The sequence below is a fragment of the Semicossyphus pulcher genome, unplaced genomic scaffold, assembly GCF_022749685.1.
Source record: "Semicossyphus pulcher isolate SPU_LCO1_2020_fin unplaced genomic scaffold, fSemPul1.0.p SCAF_13, whole genome shotgun sequence".
Taxonomy (NCBI): domain Eukaryota; kingdom Metazoa; phylum Chordata; class Actinopteri; order Labriformes; family Labridae; genus Semicossyphus; species Semicossyphus pulcher.
This window is the reverse complement of record NW_027211637.1, coordinates 31,070,001-31,094,439: the sequence shown is the minus strand read 5'-3', so window position 1 is coordinate 31,094,439 and position 24,439 is coordinate 31,070,001. Positions and strand designations below refer to the sequence as shown.

Genomic DNA, 24,439 nt, shown 5'->3' with positions numbered 1-24,439 from the left:
TTGCCTTTTTATGTTTACATTTTGGGAGCATTAATACAGTGTACAGATTTTTTTCTCTATTAAATCTGTTATTCTGCACATGGCCTTTATTCAACCTGGGGAATGTTCACAACAACCTCTCTTCAAGAGAGAAGAGTATTCTGCAGAATTTAAGTTACACTGATGTGTTTTACATTTCTGTAAGTGTATAATTATAAAACAAAGTAGGGAGCCAGGCCAGCTGTTTTCATCTGCTTACAGTCTTTATGCTACGCTAACTAATGACATTTTGACTTCAGCTCAGTTCTAAATATGAAGATATGAGGTTGATACCCGTGTGCCTCTACCTTTGGTGGACCACTTAACAGAACGTGTGTGTGTGTGTGTGTGTGTGTGTAACATGTACAATCCCCCAAACAAAACAGGACACGTCTTTCCATCAACATGAACAGATTTTTTATATCTTTAGAGCAATAAATATTTCCACTTTTCCATCTCTGCAATTTCAAAAACAAAGTACAAGTAATATATATTTATATACACAGCTAAAATTTTCCATACATAATTTTTAAAATAATGTCGTCTCTGTTGACACATATTTGACACTGTACTCATACAATTTTACAAGGACTATTGCAGTCTCTCTTTGCTCTACATTATAAACAAGAAATATTTTTCTCCATAAAGTGGTCCATGTTGTTGTTACTCACAACTTAGACCCCCGGTCCGACGCCCTTGTATAGATACACACAACACAGACTGCCTTTACACAGGAACAGAAGAATCCAACGTTTTAACCTTATTTGAATCAGATCTGATGTGGTTAATCTTTTTAAAAGGTTCCTGTTTTTTTGCAGCAGTCAGACCAGATCTTTTCCTATAATCATTAAAAATCAGATCCTCTGTTCCTGCTGTAAACTCAGTCAAAGACAAACTGCTCGCTGCGGAGCAAAGTGAGTACTCGCATTGTTATTTTTCATATAACGATGGTTATGTACATTCATGTCTATAATACAGTTTCATTCAGTGCAGATACTGTAATAAATACCACATGCAAACCAATAGTGGAGAGCAGACCCGGGCAGAAAAAACAGATTTAAATTGAGCTTTTAAAGGACCGTACCCGGCTTTTTGCATGTTCTTAAACTGCATACACTGTACATTACTCCTGCAGACCTTGCAGCACATTTAAGAATGATTTCCTACCCTCCTGGCAGCCATTGCTTTCAGGCCATTTCAATGAAAATGTACTCGCAGAGACTTGCAATCTGCAACAGATAGCTAATCTATTGGTTGGTTGTTGCAAGTATTGCATCGATTTGTTGTCAGCAGATTCATAATTTATGTAAACAAGAAAAAATGGCATGGTACGAAAGTCTGACCTTTTAAAACATGACCTCTTTTTTAATAGAATTTTTGAGTTTTTACACATATTAACTGATTGATAATCTATCTGCAGCAAGTGTCAAGTCTCCACACTGAAACCAAAGCCTGATGCATCATTTCTAAACATGTCGTGCAGTAATGTAAAGTACATACATTTCATAGTAGTATACATGCAAAAGAAGGGGTACGGAGCTTTAAAATGGGAACTTTATTGAGGATGTGCTTGATGTAGTTCAGGCACGCAGTGGAACAGGGTGAAATGTTGTGTAATCCCTAACGAGGTAGGTTTGATCCAGTGCTCCTCGACAACTTTGTTCAGCTTTTTATAGTTTGTTGTTAAAAGTTAAGTGGGGATTAGACCTGGTGTTGCTGTATGACCCCTGCAAGGAAGCAAAGTGTTTCTCTTGGTGATTGAAGATCCATGATGTGGACCAAATGTCCAGTATTCTAGCAGCTCGACATGTTTTTTTTTTATCTGTGTGGTTTTAAAAAGTTGGTTGGTAGCTGAAGTGTTGCTTGAATCCATTAAAAGGTTGGTGAGAGGCTTTGTGATGATTCAGAGGTGTGAAGGGGTGTGTGATTGCGCAAGCCTGCAGGGGTGAGTGAAAGTAATTATCACAGTCGGTATTAAAAAGATTAGAACACATTAGTTGTATGTTAGTCACAGAAAAATCTTGGTTTTGTTGTAAACATATCAAAAATGAAAAGGGTTTCAGTACTTCCAAAAGATGCCCAAATCAGAAAGCAAACAAAAGAAATCATCTCACACTCGTAAGCACATAACAAAAATAAAAATGCTAAAAATACAAAACAGCCCAAGGAGTACGTTATGTTAGTAGAAGCTTGTCACACAACAATATTGATAATAATATCAGTAGCACACTCTAAAAAGTCAAAGGGGTTCTTCAGATTGAAAACAACAGGGGACCCAAGATGGTTCCCTGAGGAACTCCGTCAATAGATTATAAGCCATGACAGTGTTTCCACAAACCTTGAACACATAGGGCTTCTACAAAAAACATTTAAGGGACTTTTATTGTTTTGTTTTTCTAGTGAGGAGCCCCAAGGTGCTAAAAAAGCCTGAAGAACCCTGATAAACTTTTGGTTTTTAGAGCATACAATTTAGTTAATTCAAGCAATTGTGACCTTAGTTACAGATCAATGCTGTTGGCCCCATTGAAAATAGAACACACTGTACAGTTAATATCTACAGTCGGCGCATTCACGTAATCAAAGGGAACCTAAAAATGTGTCAATAATGTTTGCATTCAGAACATCAGAGGAATTTTCCCATCATCCACCAGTTAAACGCTGGTAAATATGTAGGCTGACTGAACCAGCCGCTTTGCCAGGAAAGCAACCAGCACTGAGAGGTTTATGTCGAGTGAAAAAGTACAAATGGCTGGTAAAACAGTTCAAAGCGTCAAAGAACCTTCTACCACCCATCATGGGCTTCCTGCCCTGACATCCTGTGATCTTGATGAAATGGAAAGAACAAGAAAATACACTTTTACACTGGTGTGGTCAGGTTGAACTCAAAGTGCAAAAATAACGTGTAAAAATGTGTTTGTTCAAAGGTATTTTACTCTGTGACGGCAAAACATATTCTGCAAGCCAGTCCTGTTTGATGTTTGAAGTCCTTCAAGATGCATTTAGGTCCAGTTTTCAGGTTCCTTTGTGTCTGTGAGGATGACGAGGGGCTCAGTCCTTCAGCCAGATTTCAAAATGCAGTAAATGGCTTCATATTTGTTTTTCAGAATGGATACAATCAATCAATAAAACACTTGGATCATGAACATGGTCTTTCTCCAACATTATTTCTAATGATCATTTTACATTGAACCATCCCTCCGCTCTGTCTGAAGGCACCTTATTCTCCATTTTTGCAACACAAGTAGTGAAAGCTGGATTGTTCATTTTCAAAATGAGAGGAAATGTTTGAAGACTTCACGTCCAGTCGAAAGAAAATAACTGTTTGAACTGGGTGGGAAATTATTTTTCAGTCTCCAACTTTATCTTTAGGTAAATGTCCTGATAGAGATGTAAGTGTTTATCTGTAGACATCCAGCATAGTTTAATTTTTTACATATGTTATATTCTCAAGTCAGACCTGTTGGTTTAATGATTTAAAAATCTATGGAAGCCCATTCCTGCCAATTCCTGTAAGTCTTTTTTATAAATGTTCTTATTTTCTAAACTCTGCATCCCCGTTTTATTTTAATTTCCCGCCCAGATCAGAAAAAAATATACAAAGAGTTACATTATAAGTTGATTTTGTTTAATGTAACCTGAAATAATTGTTCCATTTTAGTACTGTAGCTCCCTGGCTTCATCGCAAGCTTACACGCCAGTGAAACATAAGACTCTGTTTCCCAGACTGCACCCTGTTTGGCACCTTTCAGCTTAATCTCCCTCTCTGGCAACATAGGGGGTCACATACGCATGTATGTTTGTAGGAGGGCACTCACTGCCTTACTAGAAATGATTAAATAAATCCCCCTTTACAAGAATAGATTATTCCGAAATGTACAATTTTAAATGTCAACCATCCCCGTTTTAAAGTCCCAATCCAAAAGAACAATGTAGCGCCCCCTGTTGAACCCTGTTATCCACAAACACTAAAGGCTTTTAGTCGTTTTTGCAAAACACAAAGGTAAAAAGACACCTGTAGTTTTTGTTATCATGATGGCTTATTTTAAGTTTTAAAAAAGTTTATTGTCCATGTAGAAAGTAAAGTCTTCATTAACCTTCACTAATGCACTTCGTATGGTCAAATAAATGCTGGATTGGGGCTTTAAATTACAACACATCCCTCCCCCTGCATATAGGATTTCAACCATAGACACACTGACACTCATTAGCTATTGCACAGGTCATGCAAGCCTGTCTAAGACACAGAGACTGCACCATATTAATGCTAACCACGTCTGCTTCTCAGTAACACCTCATGGCTTGTAATATGTCGACAACCAAAACAATGGTACAAGTGCTTTTTGTGCCCAAAACAAAGTGGTGCAAGACGAGTGTGATTTTTGGATAAAAGGACTCGTTGCGTTCTCAAGCTTTTTAAAAACCTGAACCGTCCCGTTTATAGACACTGTACAAAGTGTTAGCATTGAGCGCTAAACCCTTGTGTTAAATTCGCAGGCACTGTTCCTTCTCTTCTGGTCCCCGAACCGTTTGTCCACCACAGAAACTCACGAATTCTTACTCACGAAATGACTCGAACACTTCCTCCGTCAGTGTAGAACTACAAACATGTCCTCCTGAGTCCTCATCTGAAGGGCACTACGAAGGGACGATGAGGCGATTTTCACCAAGACGGCAGGACAATGTGGGGGATGTTTTTCAGCTGTGATTAACGTTCTTGGTGCTGGTTGCTCCATCAGGGGAAATTTGCCCCCACAGGGTGAAAGTTGCCCCTCGAACGTCTTTCAGTAAGAGAGTCTCTCTACTTGCGAGGGAAGTGGATGTGAAAATAACACAGGCTGAGTAATTTCCTTTTCCCTGCTCTCAGCGCTCTCCTCCTCACCAGCTGGCCACTTTGATACACCTGCATTGCCCCTCCGCCCCTCCGGCTCCCTCTCCTGCCCCCTCTCACCACTACCGCCCCCCGGTGGCTCATTGCAGGGTGGCGGATCACCGCCTTCGTCTTCTGCCTCCTCACACGACCGTGCTGATCCGGCTGACAGGTTTCGATTTGGGACCGCCCCCTTGACCTCCTGCCCCGGGGTGCAGGGAGAGCGGGCCGGCCGATGGGGGAGGTAAGGGGGAGTGTGGAGGGGGAGGTGGGATGGAGGAGAGGGGAGGGTATTGGGGACCGTAGGGCTGCTGAGCCGCCTGGGTGACCAGGCGTGCCGAAGGTGTCTGAGGCGGTGGGGTAGAGAAGATGAAGTGGGTGGAGGGGGAGGCGGAGGGGGAGGGGCTGAGCGGGGAGTGTGTGTGCGCGGCGTGGTTGTGAGAGTGTGTGTGAGCGTGGGGGTGGGGCTGGGAGTGCGAGATGGTCAGAGGGAGCTTGCCGCCTCCACCCGGCCGTGCTGCCGCAGGGTGCGAGTGGTAGAGTCCGTGCGGGGTAGTAGGGGTTACGGGGGAGTGTGGGGACAGCGGCGGGGGCGTGATGAAGCCCGACGCTATATTGTAACGCGGGTGCTGGGCGCCGCCATGATGGATCCTCTGATGCTGCTGGGTATGAGAGGGAGCGCAGCCGGGCGGACCCTGCCGTCGGGGCGCAGAGAACCTGTGCGTGAGGGCGTGGTGCTGCGGGACGCTCTGCATGTGGTAGCGGTGATGGTGGTGGTAGGGGGGAGGTGGGGTCTGCTGCTGCTGGTGCCCAGTAACACTGACTCCTCCTCCTCCACTGTTGCCGTGGCAATACTGAGCGTGCAATGCCTGGAGCTTGGACGGCCCCCCTCCCGTACCTCCTCCCCCTCCAACCCCTCCCGAGTCCGACTGACCGAGGTTGGGCGATGGGGAGGGGCATGGGGAAGGGGAGGATGGGTGGGCGATGGGCGGCGCGGGGGCGGGGTAGTGGGGGGGTGATGATATCATCAGGGGACTCGGAGGACCCTGCGGAGTCGGCGACGTCATCGTCAGGGGACCAGGAACTTTCCCTCTCCGACTGCCGAAGAAGTTCCCCAGCAGGCCGCCAGTCGGTCCTCCCCCACCCGCCATCCCGCCTCCTCCCCCAACCCCTCCCCCGCTCACGAGTGGGGAGGGCGTGACCCCCCCCTGGTTGTGACAGAGCCCCGGCCCACCCCCCACCCCTGTACCGGGGCTCTGAGTAGGGCGGTGTGGCCGGTAAGCTGCTGGAGAGGAAGGGACCATCATGGGGCTGTAGGATAGACCTCCAGCAAGCAGGGGGCGCTGCTGGTGAGGTCGAGGGCTGCTAATAATAGAACCCTGAGAGGAAGAGGAGGGAGGAGAAGAAGAGGAGTTAGATCGGAAAAAGAACAAAGAACAAAGAAAGGAGGAGAGAGAAGTGGGACAAAGCACCCTCCTGGCAGACACTAGTTTCAGTTCAAAGTATGCTATCAGTACTTTCAGACAATTAGAAATAAATAGTCAGTGATAAGACAGAACTGGCTGCCTTTGTCTTATCTAAGCCATGTTCTCATCAGAAGCTGGATGTGTTTAAGAGCACGAACAGTTAAAACACTTATGAAATCTAACATCAACAAGGAACAGTCCCTTCTTGGAGCTGCCTACCAACTTTCAAGTATTGGCAAGTTTATTTTCACTGTACATGACCTGAACTGTAACACATGTCTGCTTGAGGTGGCTCAAATTAATCCTAAAACTACATGTTTGCATCAAACTTGTGATTTGTCAGTGAGTTAAACAGACAGATTTCAGGACCGACATGCAGGAAAGCAGAAGAAGAATGAATGAATCAGACACACAGATAACAGCAGTTAGTGATATTTGGGAAAACCTGGGGACCAAAGAGAAGATGAACATTCGGCTTATTATGAATCAGACAAACATGCATCCAGACGTGTGAACGACGTGCTGCGGCGCCATGCTGGTTAGAGGTGGCTTTAAGCCCCACCCCACCAAAACTTACTTCAATGGTACTGTCCAATGACCCCACACTGTTCCTTCGACCTCGCTTCCCTGTTACCCAATCAGAACGAGGCAGGGTTAAACATTGTTCACCAAGAAATATAAGCAAAAAAAAAAAAATGTGTCGTAAGATCATCAACGTGTGTAAAGATTAAACAAACAAGATACCACGTGAATCAGTGAGCTTAGGTTTATGCTAAGCTAGGCTAACGCCATCCTGACTGAAGCCTGATGCTCATGGAATGCATATTTCTTTCATTGTTGAACTCTCTCTTTTAGCACTGAAATGGAACTTAATGTAATTTGTAATAATTCAAGTCCTACTAGTGCTGAACAACAGTCAGGAACAGCCATTCCCTCGCTCTCTGCAAACCCACCAGACTCCATTGACAAAAACATAGTTTATCTAGTACGGGCCTACTGCTGCCTAAATCAATTAGTTTGTTCGGGTTACTTTGGTGCTTTTTAATGGTTAGTTCCTATACAGCCGAATATTTGTGTAACAAACAATAACACCAACAAGTCTCTACCAATCAAGGAAGCATCGACAACAAGCCCTTTCTGTGTTCTGTGAAGTAAAATCAGTGTTTTTATGAATGGAGTCTGGTGTGTGTGCAGAGAGCGATGTAACGTCTGTCTGTGGTTAAAACAATCATCTTCCTCTGTAACAAAAAGGTCTATCTCTGTAGGGATCCTTTCTGTCATGTTGTCACACACTTAGAATAACAATCTGAGCCTGTCAGTGGAAACAACAAGAACTTTTAGTGGACGACCTTTGACCCATCAAGGATGATGTTGCAGCCGTTACAGCCTGTTTCACTGCTGCAGGATGAAGAAATCTACTGGAGCAATACCAAAGCTTTTTGTGCTTATTAGTCATCTAGACCTAAGAATGGCTCAGGTTTAAAAAATATCATGATTAGCCTTCAGGAAGAATTTTGAAATAAGAAATTGTACTTTCATTAGTTGAATTTATTCCAAAAAAGATCCATAATTTGGCAAAAATGTGCAGCAACACATATGGAAATCCTGATATTGGTTTATAAACATCATTGACAGCATATCAATATGTCTTTTGTGTAATGTTGTTCATCTAGAGTCAAAAACAATTAAATATCAGTCATTAAAAAGGAGCACACAGTCCTTTTGATATTTTATGTTGTACTACTCGTAGCTGTCCAGCAGGTGGAGACAGAGCATCGCAGCCCTACATCTGACTTCCATCTTACTGTGTTATTTTACCATTTTAGATTTCACCAATATTTCATGAGTTGCATAAGAGCACAGATGTAGGTTTGCTCTGAGTCAGTGAGTCATAAAAACTGCAGCAGTAAACACAAACAGTGAAATATCACATTCGCAGAATCTCAGTCACGTCTCAGGGGATCACACGAAACATGAATACTGTTATTAAACACTCAGAGTGCGTCCTTGTGCGTACTTGTGCGTACTTGTGTGTCCCCCTGCTCACCTGTTTCTGAGAGGTCTCGCAGTGAGGAGCTGAGTGCCGTGCGTTTGAGTCCGTCCACTGAGGCGTACGTGTCATCAAGGCTCGGCCTACCCAGAGTGCCGTTCACCACCTCGCCCTTCATGGGGCCGCCGGTGTTGGGCCCACCCCCTGGCGTTCCACCACCTCCTGGTCCACCCGTCAACACACCTGGACGCATCACACCTTTCTGCTTCTCGAGCTCGGCTGGATGGAGAGAAGAGAGGGAGGAGGCGGACATCAGAATAACACAGTTTATGTACTTTTATTACTGTACCTACAACGACTGCAGCGACTGCTTCGACTACCTCTGCTTCAATAATGCAACTGCAACCATCACCAGCTCTACGACTACTACAATCAGGCCTTTATTTACATGTTCTCATTTTAAATATCTCATATCATTTAGGTAAGAAGCCCCCCTCAAACCCAACATTTCCTTGGCTTTTAATTTGAACTAATGGAACTATTTTCTTATCTTCTTATCTAACATCTGTATTAGCAGGTAATAATAATACTACAGGTACTATAAATAGGATCACTTACACTCCACCCTGTACTTCTCCATGTCCTGGACCTCGGCGATGCTCTCCCGGAGGTCGGAGGTGAAGCGAGCTCGGTCTTGCTGGCTCGGAGCTGTAAAGACGATCAGAACCTTCCTCTCTCCTCCAGGGTTCGCCGACGTCAGTCTGATACCGTGAGGGTAGTCTGGGTGAGACAGAAAAATAGACTTAGTGTTTAAAAACTTATTAAAGGACATTTGTGTCCCTGAATGACAGAGCGTGGACACTTTTTCAGCAAAGATAGGTTGAAACACAGGTGTTTGTGGTCCACTTCTAAATGAAATGAGGTGTCTAGATAATAAGACAACAGGAGAAAGAGCAGGTATGTATGTGCGAGAGTGTTGCAAATAGATTTATCAGAAGCACAGATTGTATAAAAAGATGGCCGACATGACAGCTCCCTAAAAGTGAAACCAAACCCTCTCTGTCGCCCCCTGCTGACTGGCTGCAGTATAGCTCATAAAGCCCGCCTCCTCCATGTTAACAGATGGGACATGAGTCAAACTATAAAATCAAAATACACGTCAAATACATTTTTCTCAAACATGGTTTCTGTCATTATAGTTAGTTCTTATCATGCAAGTGTTCATTTTTCTGACAAGTTTACTTTTAATTAGTTATTTGATGCTATAAAAAGGGGGCGTGGCCTCATGATTGACAGCTCTGTGGACAAATGGGGCTCCTGCAGCGTTCTGTTCCCGAGTAGCAGAGTAGAGGAGGAACGGCGAGAGGAGACGTAACTAACACTAACACTACAGTCATTGAACTTTCCATCAGCGTGAATATCTGCTTCAGACCGACACGAGAAGCTGTTCTGCTGCAGACTGAGCCCACCTGAGGGCTCCAACACGCCAAGGACACCTGAGGGCTCCAACACGCCAAGGACACCTGAGGGCTCCAACACGCCAAGGACACCTGAGGGCTCCAACACGCCAAGGACACCTGAGGGCTCCAACACACCAAGGACACCTGAGGGCTCCGACACGCCAAGGACACCTGAGGGCTCCAACACGCCAAGGACACCTGAGGGCTCCGACACGCCAAGGACACCCGAGGGCTCCAACACGCCAAGGACACCTGAGGGCTCCAACACGGCAAGGACACCTGGTAAAGGTGTGTGTCGGGTAGAGGAAGGGGCGGGACGTTGATACTGCGGCTCTACCAGCCGATCTCTACTGCACACACTCTGGATACAGATGAGCAGAATGGCAGCGCCCGCTCCGGGGGGGGGTTTGGTTTTGTTTTTGTACAACGAGAGGAGGTAGAGACGCGTCATCCATCTTTACTTAAAGTCATTGATCACAGTTCTCGTATTCTTATTCAAATGCTGCTTCCTGATTGGAGCTGTAAGATGTGACATCACTGTATCCGACGGAACCATGGCCTCTTCAAACCGGTGAAAATAGCTGAGACAAAAACAATAAAATACAGAAATAGTTCAGTAAAAATAACCAAAGCTGCTTTTACTTCCCCTGAAAAGTGTGTGTTCATGCAGGACTCTGACTCTGCACCATATAAGGGATTTTACAGCAGACACACACACACCACCTTCCACCCACATGATCCACACACACACATAAACCCACGCACAGACAACACACACAGTATACACCCACCCACACATACATGAACACACACACACACACACACACACACACACACACACACACACACACAGTACCAGCAGCAGTGGATGTAAGATTGTGCTGATGAATCATATGGGACAATCTGTCGTGGTCACAGTCATCACTGCAGTCTGCCAGGATCCATTTAGCTCCAACTGGAGAACCAGAACTGTCACAACAACAACAACTAAACAACAACCAGCAGCCCACTGAACAACTAGACAACCACTGCAGCTTCATTACACACTCACAATAACTCTCAAACCACTGGAGGATGTCGACCTTGTAATGTGACACAATGCAATACAACACAATGCTTCAGCGTAATCCTTGTGGTAGATGCACCCAATCAAACGCGTCCACTAAAAGTTCTTGTTGTTTCCACTGACAGGCTCAGATTGTTATTCTAAGTGTGTGACAACATTACAGAAAGGATCCCTACAGAGATAGACCTTTTTGTTACAGGATAAGCAGAATATAACAGCTTTTACTACCCTCTTTTCAAAGCTACCAAACCCCATTCACAAAAATGGTAATTTTACCTCATATAACACATAGGGTGCTGGTCTACTGCTGCCTCGATGGGAAGATGTTGGCTTGTGTTATTATTTGTTACACAAATATTGGGTTTGACCAAGACTAACTATTTACAATAACAAAGTCATATAGTGACATTAACTAACTAAATGATTAAGGCAGAGGTAGACAAGCAACTTACATACACTGTGATGTAAAATTACTGTTTTTATCAATGGAGTCTGGTGGCTTTGGAGGGAGCAATATAACAGCTTTTACTTGTTTGAAAATAGGGTCTTCCTATTAAACAACAAAGTCTATCTCTGTAGTATACCATTTCTTTCTAATCACATCAATCTAGACTAAGATGCAGGACATCATTCGGGATCCAAACTTAAACTCTTAAGTTTAACAGGCTCTTTTAAATATGTGAATAATGGCGCGATCTTCAACAAGAAGGCGTTCCAATGTTAGTAAGACATCGCCCAACAGTTCTTTAAGTTTGTTTAAGGTCAGCCATCATCGCGTGGGTGGTTTGGATACATTAAATAGAGCCTTTCTGAAACATGGCGGATGTGTGATTATGGAGCTGAACTCTTCCTGTTCACAGGTGCTGAGGCAGATTTGAAACGCCACCAACTCCAATCTGCTGCACAGAACTGAGAGCCAATTCTTCTCTGCTGAAACCACACACACACACACACACCCACACACTTACACACACACAAATCTGTATGTGATTGTGTTAACATCATTATTGGAAAATGTGTCGGCTGAATGAGTCATATTTTGAGGAACGCAGCGAAGCCGAGGCTCAGCTTTCCGATCGACAGTCATATATTTAGGAAATCCTCTGATATTCTTCCACCGTGTTTTCAGAGGAGTTCTGACTGCGCTTCTGCAAACTGAGGATGCCTTACAGTTAAAGAAAAGCTGGCACACAGAGCAGAGTTTCAGTAATTGGAGAGGGAAGTTATGTTTTGTTTTGCCAAGAGATTATTAACAGACTGATTACAACATTTCCAAGTGGGACAGAGTCTCCAAATTTTGTCCCACCTGAATTTATTTGTGCATATTTTAAGAGCCGAATCTGGTGTCATGCTGTGACCAAGTTAAGACTTACTCGCTTTAAAGGGAATTCTTTTTAAACCTGAGTTCTATTTTACATACTATGAGGTATACTTGGGGGCAAATGGGTCCGTTAAATTCCCCACAGAGACCTTTTTATTAAGGGGAACATCATTTTACTTCGCTCTCTTTAAAGCCACCGGCCTCCATTCACAAAAACACTAATTTTACCTCTGAGAACACATGGGTTGCTGGTCTACCCCTGCCTACATGGATTTGTATGTTTGAGCATTGTGTTGAATCCGAACTAACAGTTTGAAACATTAAAGTCACATAATCACACAATAAACTAACCGATCTTGGCGGCAGTAGACCACCAACCTCCAATTTCTGTGAGGTAAAATCAGTGTTTTTGTGAATGGAGTCTGGTGTGTTTGCAGAGAGCGATGTAACGTCTGTTTGTGGTTAAAACAATCATCTTCCTCTGTAACAAAAAGGTCTATCTCTGTAGGGATCCTTTCTGTCATGTTGTCACACACTTAGAAGAACAATCTGAGCCTGAGAACTTTGATCGGACGCATTTTACTGCAAGGACCATGTCGCAGCTCCTTTTGAGGCAACGTATCGGAGCAAATGCTGAAATGTTTGGTTTGTTCTGATTTCATGTGTCTTAATAATCCTGTAATGGATGGGTTATGTAAACGACCCAACATGACAATAAAATATTCATGAATTCACTCATTCATTCATATCCATTCATGCTATGCTAGTATGTGTGTGCGTGTGGCGTGTGTTTATATCTGCACGTGTGTCTTTTCAGCGGGCCTGCAGACTTGTGGGGTAAAAATAGAGAGTTGTGCGAGAGCCTGATAGAAATAGAGATATGAAAAATAAACACAGAGAAGCTGAGACAGATGGAGGGAGCAGATGGAGGAGAGAGAGAGAGAGAGAGAGAGAGCGAGGGAGACAGAAACAGGGAGCTAAAGAGAGAGAGGGAGAGGGAGAGGTACTTACAGGTGTTTTGGAAGGTGTGGACCTGCATGTCCAACAGAGGAAACGATTGTCTGAAACTGTACGTCACTGAAGTCTTCTTCTTCTGGAAGATCTTCGTCACCTGAGGAGGAGGAGGAGAGAAGGATTAAGGAGAGAGAAGAAGAAGTGAGAATAAATAACAGAGAGACGTGAGGAGGAGTGGGAGGAGGAGAGAGGAAGCAGCTGAAGAGACGCAGGAGGAGAGAGTGTGATTCTGCTCTTTTGTTTCGTTTGTTCATTTGGAGGTGAGAAGTTTAAAAATCCCTCTCTGACACATTTTATTTTTCTCTCTACGAACTGCTGACATTTTCCTTCAGCTTGTTTTTTGTCACACTGTAAAATATCAGACAATGATTAATTAATAAGGAACTGAAGCTGAATCACAGTAAAACTGTATTTTCTAGTCTTAGTCACAACGTCTTTTAAATAATTTATTTAGACTCAGAAGTGTCCTGAGTCACTTTATTTAGGCCCTACTGGCACAGATTCATATTAAAGGTAGTGAATTTATACTGCTTTGACCTTCATATGACCTTTGTGTAACCCCTTCTTTTACAGCTACAGCTAATGAGCTCTGTCTCTTCATCAGGCTACTGCCAGCTCGAAGTTAGCTCAACGGCCCCTGCTGGTGTTAGCCACTGCTGCCACACAGTTGGTGAGTTAGTGGCTGCCAGCCGAGCACTCATTTTGGGATGAGCACGAAGCTTAAACACGCAAGGAAGAAGTCTTCAGTCTTCTCTCTACACGATAAGGACCAGCACGATGCATGTCCCGTCTGTCTGGGGATTGGCCACGCCACGAGAGCGTTGACGAAGCCCGTGTGCTGTGTGTTTTGTCACCAGCTCCGGCACTCTCCTCTGGAGAGGTGGCTCACATTCGTGGACAAAGTGCTGGGAAAGGCTACTGCCTCACACCAAGACTTCTCTCTGAGTCGAGAGACCCAGCTTTGTCTGAGTCCGACGCTGAGGAGCTGTTGGTCCAAGTCCCCGCTGGTAACTGGGTTGACGACATGGAGTATGTTGAGGGGTTAGCCGAGTTTGAGCCGGAGCCCGCCAAGAGCGTTAGTTGTGTTTTTTGAAGTGGGGTTGTATGAGGTTCTTATCAATAGTAAGTGAACAACGTACAGCAGGTCACAGTCAGCACGGCCCCTGTTAGAAGAAGCTGGCCAGAGTTCCTACACAGAAGCTAAGCTAAGCACGGCTGCAGACAGGATCAGGAGCACCACGTCCTTTAGCCACTTAAAGAGTCCTACATATACAAACATGTCCGTTTAAGTGTGCGCTGGATTTTAGCTTAACACTGACGTCAGACAGCCCTCTCCCTCGGCACTATGTCTCACTCTGCACATCGACCCTGTATACCTACGCATGCAGCGCATGGTATCACAGCTGCTGTTTGGGTCAGCGGTTTGTAGAGAGGACGACAAATAAAAGAAAATACAACATTATGGGAACGACAACATGACGTACAACCGCACTTAGAAAAAAACGGAACTATCCCTTTAAGTTTTGCAAACACTCATTTTCTCCAACAGGAAGTCAGACTTTCACACTTGTGGAGCACAGCATTAAACAGCACCCGGGCATTACGGGATAAACTGGTTTCTGGTGACGCACAATCACGTTATCTCCTTCGGCTGTGAGAGAACGGAGACACCAGAACCTGTCCTAAAATAGTGCAGGACTACACCCCCCCCCCTACGCACACACACACACACGCCGACCACACACACACACACACACACACACACACACACAGGCAGTGTGAGTCTGTGAAATGATATCAGATTATTCTCTTTACCACCGAATCCATCACTGAGGCTGAAGTAATTCACCTCTCTTACACACACGCACACACACACACACACACACACACACACACACAGAGAAACAGAGTATTGATCACCATGAGCAGGTCGTTGAACAGGAAGACTTCTCTCTGATGGACGCCGCTCCGCTGAGCTCGATTCGGATCAGGAACCTCAAACAGCTGACAGCAGCACACCAACCTGCGATGAGGCAGTGACAGCACCTACAACACACACACACACACACACACACACACACACACACACACACAAGGTCATAAATAGATGATCAGTACATAGAACGGACCGGAGACAGATGTGGAGATGTTTGTTTGAAGTGTCGGAGGATCTCACCGGCTTCTTGCCGACCACCATCCTCTCCACCGCCTGGACCTGAGACACGTGGTCGTCGTTGGTCCTCAGCTCCCATTTCTGGATCCTCCCGTAGATCGCCACCAGCAGGTCCCGCGGGATGTCCTGACCGTTATCCACACCTGGAAGAGAAAGTTTAACTTATGAAATTATGATTGAATAAGCAGCTTCAGCATGTTAGGAAGACTTCTGTTCACATGTTCATTGTTTTTGTCCTTTGTTTATTATTTTTTATATATTTTATATATTTTTATATTATTTTTTATTATTATTTATCAGTGAATGTTCAGTGTCCAGTGCCGACTGACCCCGCAGGTTCTTGATGAAGTCCTCCAGCTTCATCTTCCTCTCCGGCTTCACGTTGGGGCTGTACATGTCTGTGTTGAGGAGGATGATGGCGAAGGCAAGGATGAAGATGGTGTCCGGATTCTGGAACTGCCGGATCAGCACCGGGTTACAAACACAGTACCGCTGACTGGAGAGAGAGAGAGAGAGGGAGAGAGAGAGAGGGAGAGAGAGAGAGGGAGAGAGGGAGAGAGAGAGAGAGAGAGAGAGAGAGAGGGACAGAGTGAGAGAGAGAGAGAGAGAGAGAGAGAGAGAGAGAGAGAGAGAGAGAGAGAGAGAGGACATGAAGAAAACAACCCAAACTCATCTCAAAGATCCGTATGGGGGCTTGGTATCAGCACATATTCAGTGTCACATGTTTTGGATCTGGAGTTAAAAACTTGCTCAGGACATCTGAAACAGTTTCCTGTCTGGGATTCAAACCTGTGATGCATTCAGTACCTGAAGGCCTCCACCAGCCGCTCCACCCGCTGAGCTTCACCCTGAACTTTAATCTGAGCCTGGAACTTCCTCAGAGCGTCGTCGAGGTCCATCCCCGAGAAGTCCATCTCGTCCAGGACACAGCTGCACACACACACACACACACACACACACACACACACACAGACAGATGTTAGCTCAGCATTGAACAGAAACGTGTCTCAGTTTTTCCACAGACTGTAAATGTTGCACTGACTCGAGGACGTCCTTGTTGAACTGCTGCCGGCTGCCCAGGAACTCTCCGATCATCTGTCTGCTCAGTCCTTTCCTCTCCAGGATGAACCTGGCGATGCCCACGGGTGTGTCGGACACGAAGCCCCTCTCGATCAGGTACTGGATCCCCTTCTCCGGCTTCCTGCAGCACAGACAAGACACGCTTTTATTTATCTTGTTGGTTGTCTCGATTTCACGTTGAAATTTCTCGCTTATTAAATTTATTCCAGTGCAGCGTTGTTAGAGATTTTCATTTCAACATTTCCAGATGTTTCATAACTGTTAGCTTTAGCACTGTTAGCATCTGTGTCGTTTTAGGGGTGTTGGTCTTCTTTGCACTACCTATACCCCCCCGCGCTGAACAGGACTTTATACTGCTCTATTAAACACGTAAGGAAGGGTTTCAAATTAATCACCAAGACTTGTTGAGAAACTTCTGGTTTAATTCTGTTGAAAATGTTTGTAGAGCACGCCTGACACAGTGCAGGTACGTCTTCACAAAGAAAACATTGTGAAACATGGTAATCAATGCACGAAAAAAGGGTTTTGCAAGAAGCAAAGTGGTCTGATACTTCAAAGCACATCATCTAACAAGCAGGCTGATTTGGAATCAGGACGGGAACAAAGATTCAAATGATACTCAACCCAAACGTTAAGTGTCTGCCAGCTGATTTCATCTCGGCCCAAAATTAATGAGTGCCTGAACACTGGCTGAAAAAGCTGCAGGACGCTGAGCAAACCTTTTATAGCAGTTATATCCAAGTTTGTACAAACATGTAAAAACACTTGTGCTGTCTGTAGCGGACGCTGCTTCAACCTGACACGCTGCCATGACAACGGCGAGAGTTACTAAGCGTACCTTTTTCCCTCATCGTATTTTACCTTTGTTGTAGTCATGAAGGATCTAATGTCACTGTTATTTTGTCAAGTCAACGAGTCATGTGACCATGATGCTGCACACCATGACGTGGAAGCAGCAGCTTGTTGATCCTGTTCTTCTTTTCTGTTGGTCTACCAGGCAAACCCGGTAACTAATGATAACTTGACCTTGTTAATTTACCGATTTACTTTATTTGTAAGAAAATCAGAGTCACAGAGATTTTGTTTCAACATTTTTTTAAGCTAAATGTGTAAAATTGTCTAGTTTATTTTGTAGTTTTCACGTGTTAATGAGTCTCTTATGAAGATTAAATGGGACTGAGGACATCAGTATGGATTCCACGGTCTGATATGTGAGGAGTTTGAGACCCTACATGACCCCTGTCAATATAAAAACATACACCAAAGTCATTTCAAAGTGACTTTCTGGTGAATTTGTTACAAGATCCAAATTTTTTTTTTAGGTCTTGTTCTGATACATTTGCCTTTCTAAATGTCATGCAGCTACAGCATGTAGAACATACAGCAGAGGCTCCTAGATAGACATTTTCTAGGGGGCACTATTGAGCATTTTTTCAACACCTATGTACGGTGGCCGACAGGGGCAATCGTGCTGCAATGGCCCAAACAGTTTCCATTAGAAGGGCTGCAAATGAAAAAAACTAAACAAATACATCGAACGTGCTGCAAATACAGAAACGATGCAAAGTGAAAAACACACAAACCCAGAAAACATGCTGAAAAAAAATGCTGCAAATCCAGTCAACACAACAGAAGTGCTCCGGCCTGTAGGGGGCGCTGAGTGTAACAGCTGAGCGCAAGAGCTAAGTGTTGTTTCCCTTAGCTATGGATCTAAGTTAGCCACGCAGCTAGCAAAACTTTGGCTTGTTTCATCTAATGGAAACTGTTAAGGCTGTTGCAGTGCAATGGCCCTTGTCGGCCACCGTACCTCTGCACGAAGAGCCATACAATATTACTTTTTCATCCCATCTCGTGTGTATCAGTGGTTCATGAGTTTTCGAGAAAATTGAGCTCGTCAAAAAATTATTTTTCAATCAAAGAAAGAAAGAATAATAATTCCTTGTACTCCGATAGGGCGTCTCACCAGTTTGATGCTGGGCCCTTATCAGTGTGATTGACGCACACACTTACTTGTTGAACAGGTTGAGTCCGATGCGGTACTGCCGCCGCTGCACCACGTCGTTGTTGAAGGCGGGCGAGTCCCAGCTGTGGCGGCTCTCCCTCTGATAGGTCTGTTTCCCCAGCGTGGCTCCTCCTATCGGCTCCCTCAGGCTGTCCCGCGACGAGGAGCCCGAGCTGCAGTTGTTGACGGTGGTGTCGTCGTTGGAGTTGGTGGTGGTGGAGTTGACGCTCTCGTTGTCTCCGTCCGAGCAGAGCAGGTGGTGGTGGTGGAGGTGCGGGTGGTGGGCGAGGTGCTGCTGCTGCGCCTCCATGTTCTGGAGCGCTGATGAGGAGGATGAGGAGAGGGGGGAGGGCGTGAGGGGAGGAGGCAGGGGGGAGAGAGGTGTGAGCGGTGGGACGGGGGAGGGCAGCGGGGAGGACGGGGGTTCTGGGTAGGCGTGGTGGTGGTGTTGGTGGTGCAGGTGGTGGTAGTGGTGCTGGGCGAAGTGGTGAGCGTGCTGCATGTAGGGGCCGCCGCCGTGCACGTGGTGCATGTGCAGGATGTGCGGCTGGCTGTACTGCGGGTGGTGGTGCAGGACAGTGGGGAGGTGGGGGATGGGAGAGGGGTGAGGGTGGGGGTGGGGGTGGGGGTGTGAGTGGGTGTGCTGGAGCGGGTGAGGGAGCGGGTGAGACGGCAGGGTCCGGGCTGAAGGCATCGGTAGGGGGACGTTGGAGGGCGAGCGGGTCTGTCCCTGCGCCGTGGCCACCGAGCGGCCGTTGGGTTTGTGTTTGATGGTTCCCTGCGGAGAGTCGGCTTCGCTGCTTCCTCCTCCTCCTCCTCCTCGTTCATCTTCCCCACTCTCTCCTTCCCCTCCTCCTCTCCTCTCCCTTTCTCCTCCTCCTCGCTCCACTCCTGACGGCTCCTGTTCGTATACCAGGCGACCGATTGAGCCTCGCTCGGACCTGAAGATTTAAAGAGTGAGTTAAAGAAGACGTAAAATCATGATGAAGATAAAGAGACTATATTTCACTTTATATGTGACACTTAAAACATTAAAAACAAATACATGATTCTATGAGAATTTAAAGATCTGAATGATTCCTGCATCTTTGAGAAATTCATCTTGGAAACTTAAATTAGTGCTGCTAGTTTTGTCTGCCATCAGGTTTCTCTCAATGTTTCTGTCAATGAAAAACAGGTATAAAAAAATTGTTCCAGAAGAGAACTATAGCCAGCAGTGAAACAGGCTGTGATGGCTGCAACATAATCCCTGATGGGTCAAAGGTCGTCCAGTAAAAGTTCTTGTCATTTCCACTGACAGACGTTACATCGCTCTCTGCAAACACACCACAGTCCATTCATAAAAACAGTATTTATTCAGAAGTTCTGTACAGAAGCTCTCTGATTGGCTGTACTCACCTGTCACTCATGTCCACTGAGCTGTCACTGGGTGGTTCGATAGTCAGCACAGGGAGGTGTCCTCCTCCTCCTCCTCCTCCTCCACCTCCTCCTGCCCTCCCTCTGTACTCCCCTCGACACTCTGTGCAGGGAGTGCTGCTCCTCCGGCTGTTGCTGCTTCCTCCCTCTGTCTCCCTGCTGTCCTCCCTCCCCCCTGGTCCTCCTCCTCCCCCTCCTCCCCAGTACTCTGTGTCGGAGCTGGAGGCGGGTCGGGAGAGCGGCGAGGAGGGGAGGCAGCCTTCGTCCATGTAGAGCGTGACGTCGCTGAAGGAGGTGGCCGTGCTGTCCTCGTGCATGGCGGCACCTCCTCCCACGCCTCCTCTCCCTCCCACCACTCCCACCCGGCCTGCCAAGCGTCGGGAGGATGCGCTGGCGTTGCGCCATGCACACTCTCTGTAATCCTCCTCCTCGTCTTCCTCTTCATCCTCCTCCCCTTCCTCCTCCTCCTCCTCCTCTTCTTCGTCTCCCTCTTCCTCATCCTCCTCGTCGTCCTCTTCTCCCTCTCCTCCTGCTTCCTGGGAGTCTTCACGGCCAGACTGGCAGGTGAGGGAGTCGTCCATGGAGTCAGCCAAAGATTTAACCTGCAGACATGTGATGTTGAGTTGTATTGACGATATGTCCTCTACACTTTGAGGATTTATAGGAACACATTATGTCTAGTTGACGCAGACGTGACAGACGTGTGTTTACCTGCTTGGAGAAGGAGTCGTCCATGTCTCCTGCGTCGTCTGAGCCCTGCTGACCTGCTGACCCCTGACCCTGCGGCTGACGCTCGTCAAACGAGTACTGACCCAAAGAAGAACAGCACAAACATTTGTTCCTGTGTGTTTATATGTGCCGAACATGCAGGGTGTAAACGTGTGTGTGTGTGTGTGTGTGTGTGTGTACCTGCATCCTCATGTTGGACAGGATGATGCGGCGCGTCATTCTGCTCTCGGAGGCGGAGCTGCGAAGCCGCTCGAAGTTCTTGTTCATGCGATACTGCCTGAAGGCCGTCTGGATCGTTCTCGCCGCCCGCCGGGAGACAAACTGGCCCCCGTACTTCCTCTCCAACATCTCCACCTATCAGGAAGCAGCATCACGCACAGGGCAACCAATCAGGGGATGTGAGAGAGAGAGTGCTTTCTTTTGTTTTTAAATCATACAACAGAAAACAGCCTTTCATGTGGTCGAGCCTAACTTCCATTCACAGATTCTGCATAAAAATGTAGTATTGACCAATCACGTATCGTCTGTGTGGAGAAAGAAGGAGGCAGAATGAAATGCCTGCTCCGATCTGCGACTGACGACGACTTAGCTTTTTTATTCGTCTCTACGAGCAGACATCTGCATGCAAGTGCAGCTAACGTTATCTCAATTCCAACTTCACTCTCGTGCATCGAGCTGCTCGTCGGACTGTAAACAATGCAGCGCACAGAAAAGGAAGCCTTGGCTGGACGTCCTTTATCGCTAACTGCTGGTGACACTGGAAGCCTCGAAAAGTGGGCCGTCGTCATCAGACTGCAGCCGACTGGTTTGATCGGGTACAACCAAACTGACACTACAGCACCAGCAGAATGAACCAGCACATGAGAGGCAGAGCGAGGGGACATGGTCTAACTGAGAGTGATGGTGTCGCTCTCTCAGACACAAATAAACTATTTGCAATAACATGTTTTGCTGAGGATCCACGTTCTTGAGAAAAGGACGGACATGTGGTTACTGTGACCCTGACGATTTAAATCGAAGACAGAGAGCTTCAGGAAGCGATCCAAGCTACTACAACAGCAGCATGTACCAAAGTACAAAAGAAATGTGCTTTAGAACGCAGCATGTATTTCTTGTTGTCTGTATGAGCAGCCAACCAACATTCTGACGTCATGAAACACTGAAGAAGCTGCAGATCACACAAGATGTTTAAAATAAGGTGTGAACCTTTGGAGGAGTTATTTATCTGCACGTGGACACACAGGAGACTCTCATTATATAACTGTTAGCAAACCAAAACAGAAACCCACTGTATCCTGTTGCATCACATCGTATAAGAGACGGATCCTGGAGTAAACAGCAGACACACAGCATGCAGAAATCAGCTTTAGAATTAGACATGATAATGCATCGACGCTGGTAAACAGCAGAGGCATATCCCGACACGCCGCAGAGCATCAGCCCACGATGGTGTGTGCGTGAAACAATACGTGTGGGTGTTTTGACGTGCATTGTATTCTGCTGGTGTGTGTTTCTCTGTTTGGAAAGGCTGCATTCAGATCAGAATCAGAAACGATTACACCTCATCGGAGCTGCACAGGAGTCCAAACATGGTTACAGCCAGGAGTTATAAGATGTGAGGTTAACTTTCTGCAGCAAAGAGGTGGGAAGTAATCGAGTACTAATACCTTGTTACTGTACTTAAGTAGAGCTTTCCAGGATATAATTTACCCCCGACATTCTAACACAAAAAATATATAGAACAATAACACCCAAACAAGATGATTCCTTTGCGTTTCAGTTCATATCGCACACGACAGACCGAACATGACGAAAACAGACAGAGAGGAAACTGGAGTGTGGAGAAGCGGCGTGTGCATGTGTGAACTCTGAGCCACGTGGGCTGCATCCCAAGTCTCTTAAATTGCATCCGTGCTTCCCTCACTTGCGTCTTTTCCTTGCATCTTAGTCCCTCCAACTCGGATTGTATAGAGAGATGCGAGGAAACACAGCAAGGAGAGAGGAAACGAGGGAACAAGTATTAGGAGACATGAGACATTCCTCTTTCCTGTCTGTAAACGTGTGAACTGTGTTCATTCTAATAAAACACAGTAACAGTGTTTCTCTCTGTATCCTGCTTAACAAACACAACAACATGGCGGGTCCGGAACTACTTCTGGTTCGAGTGAGGATCGAGGAGCGAGGAAATAAGAGACTTGTGAAGCAGCCAACATGGCCGACGACCAGCAACACATTCCCCATCCAGCTGATTTACACACTGCAGCAAAGTTAATGTTCATGATTTTCACTATAGTGTTCTTTGATTTGAAGCTCGGATGATTTCAGTTTAATAGTCTCCAAATATGAGGTTAGCTTCAGTTAGCTTAGCACAGACACAGCTCCTTCAGAGGGACACGTCTTCCTGTGAGGACGTTTCACAGCCTGGACGCTGCACTGTTACTGCAGGAAACAAGTTACATCAGTACTCTTACAGGCGTCTATTTTACACAAGCATCTGTACCTTCTTGTCCTGGAGGTCTGTAGAGAGCTCATAGCTGTCAGAGAGAGCCTTGCAGCGTTTGCTCTCCTCCTCCTCTTGCTTGCGGAGCGCCAGGCTGGCCGGCTGGTGGCGGCTGCGCTGAGCCCAGGCGAGGCTCGCCGGGCTGGGGGGAGAGATGGGAGAGGTGCCCTGGAGGAGGAGAGGAGATGCACTTACTGTCCACATCTTTCGGGAGCTGCAGGGTTCACATTAACCTCCTGCTGTTGTTCGTATGTATAGATTCTGTGCTGTGTGCTGACCTCCACAACAACCTCTGCAGCAGACCCAGCCTGGCCCGCTCACGTAGACAGAAACACGAACCAGCTAATGACAGCTTAAACTCTGCTATTTAACTGGTTTATAATTATAATTCATCATATTTATCAAAGTAATTATATAAGCTAACGAGGTGAGGTGAATTCCTCTGGTAGTGCTTTGACCGTTAAATCTAACAAGCTGCTATAATTTTACTGCCGCCTCATTACGGAGACTCGGCTGTAAACCTCTAAACGCAGGTCTAACGTGTTTGCAGGTACAGGACGCTCAAAGGGCTCAATTATGATTCAGCCCCGTGTCTGACCATAAATTACTCTGAACGGAGATTCATTTGACGGATTGTATTTTCAGATTTTTCCCAAACAGTGAACTGATTCAGAGCTGATTACTCATGGGACTTTAACTTTGACATAATGTTTTACACCCAAACTGACCTTGAGTCTGTCATGAATGATTCAATCACACCTTTCTGGAGGTCTCACTGTTGTTTAGAAGAACTTGTTTTAAAGAAGACTCAGGAGACTCAGGTGGTTTACGTTGAAGACTTTATATTTCTTGATCCAGGAGAAGTGACAGAAACAATACACGTGGAGGTGTAGTTTAATGCCAAGTCAGTTTTAACAGACCAGTCCTCGTGCTCAGCGTTCGACCTTTCAGATGTGGTGTCTATCTACCCAAACTTAAGGTTGCAGTGTACAGAAGACAGGCGCATGTGTGTCTGGAGCCGATGAGAGGCTGGAGCCGCTCTGTCCACAACAACAGATAAGTCGAAGGTCGAACACAGGATAGAGAGTATCTTCATTACGCACAGAATTAATTCAAGAGTGTGACGAGGTTATTCCGTCCCTGGGGAAGCCTCTGACCCTAAACCTGACCTCTGAGTCCACTTGGGCCTCAGTGGATGTTTCACAGAAATCTTACTCTCAGGAATTAAAGAGCAGCTCCAGTCATGTTTTAAGACGTATAAAATGCTCTGCTTGAAATCATAAATTGTGTCTGATATGTTTTTTTCTGCATTACCTTGTAAAAATCTTCCCAAGGCC

General features: G+C 45.9%; 1 protein-coding gene across 1 annotated transcript in view; it reads right to left on the bottom strand.

Moving 5' to 3' along the window:
- Window positions 1–412: 412 nt before the first annotated feature.
- The window catches only part of LOC138590210 (IQ motif and SEC7 domain-containing protein 2-like), a 145,621-nt gene continuing 121,594 nt past the window's right edge, over window positions 413–24,439 (bottom strand). Inside the window, exons 4-18 of the mRNA XM_069660796.1 lie at window positions 23,103–23,270; window positions 20,783–20,956; window positions 20,585–20,680; window positions 19,856–20,475; window positions 18,466–19,398; window positions 16,418–16,576; window positions 16,183–16,305; window positions 15,705–15,871; window positions 15,379–15,518; window positions 15,123–15,248; window positions 13,200–13,299; window positions 8,960–9,121; window positions 8,399–8,620; window positions 6,929–6,978; window positions 413–6,264 (exon numbers count right to left, since the gene is read on the bottom strand). Of these exons, the coding sequence (XP_069516897.1) occupies window positions 5,029–6,264; window positions 6,929–6,978; window positions 8,399–8,620; window positions 8,960–9,121; window positions 13,200–13,299; window positions 15,123–15,248; window positions 15,379–15,518; window positions 15,705–15,871; window positions 16,183–16,305; window positions 16,418–16,576; window positions 18,466–19,398; window positions 19,856–20,475; window positions 20,585–20,680; window positions 20,783–20,956; window positions 23,103–23,270 (4,476 nt within the window). The 3' untranslated portion in view covers window positions 413–5,028. The remainder of the gene's footprint in view (window positions 6,265–6,928; window positions 6,979–8,398; window positions 8,621–8,959; window positions 9,122–13,199; window positions 13,300–15,122; window positions 15,249–15,378; window positions 15,519–15,704; window positions 15,872–16,182; window positions 16,306–16,417; window positions 16,577–18,465; window positions 19,399–19,855; window positions 20,476–20,584; window positions 20,681–20,782; window positions 20,957–23,102; window positions 23,271–24,439) is intronic.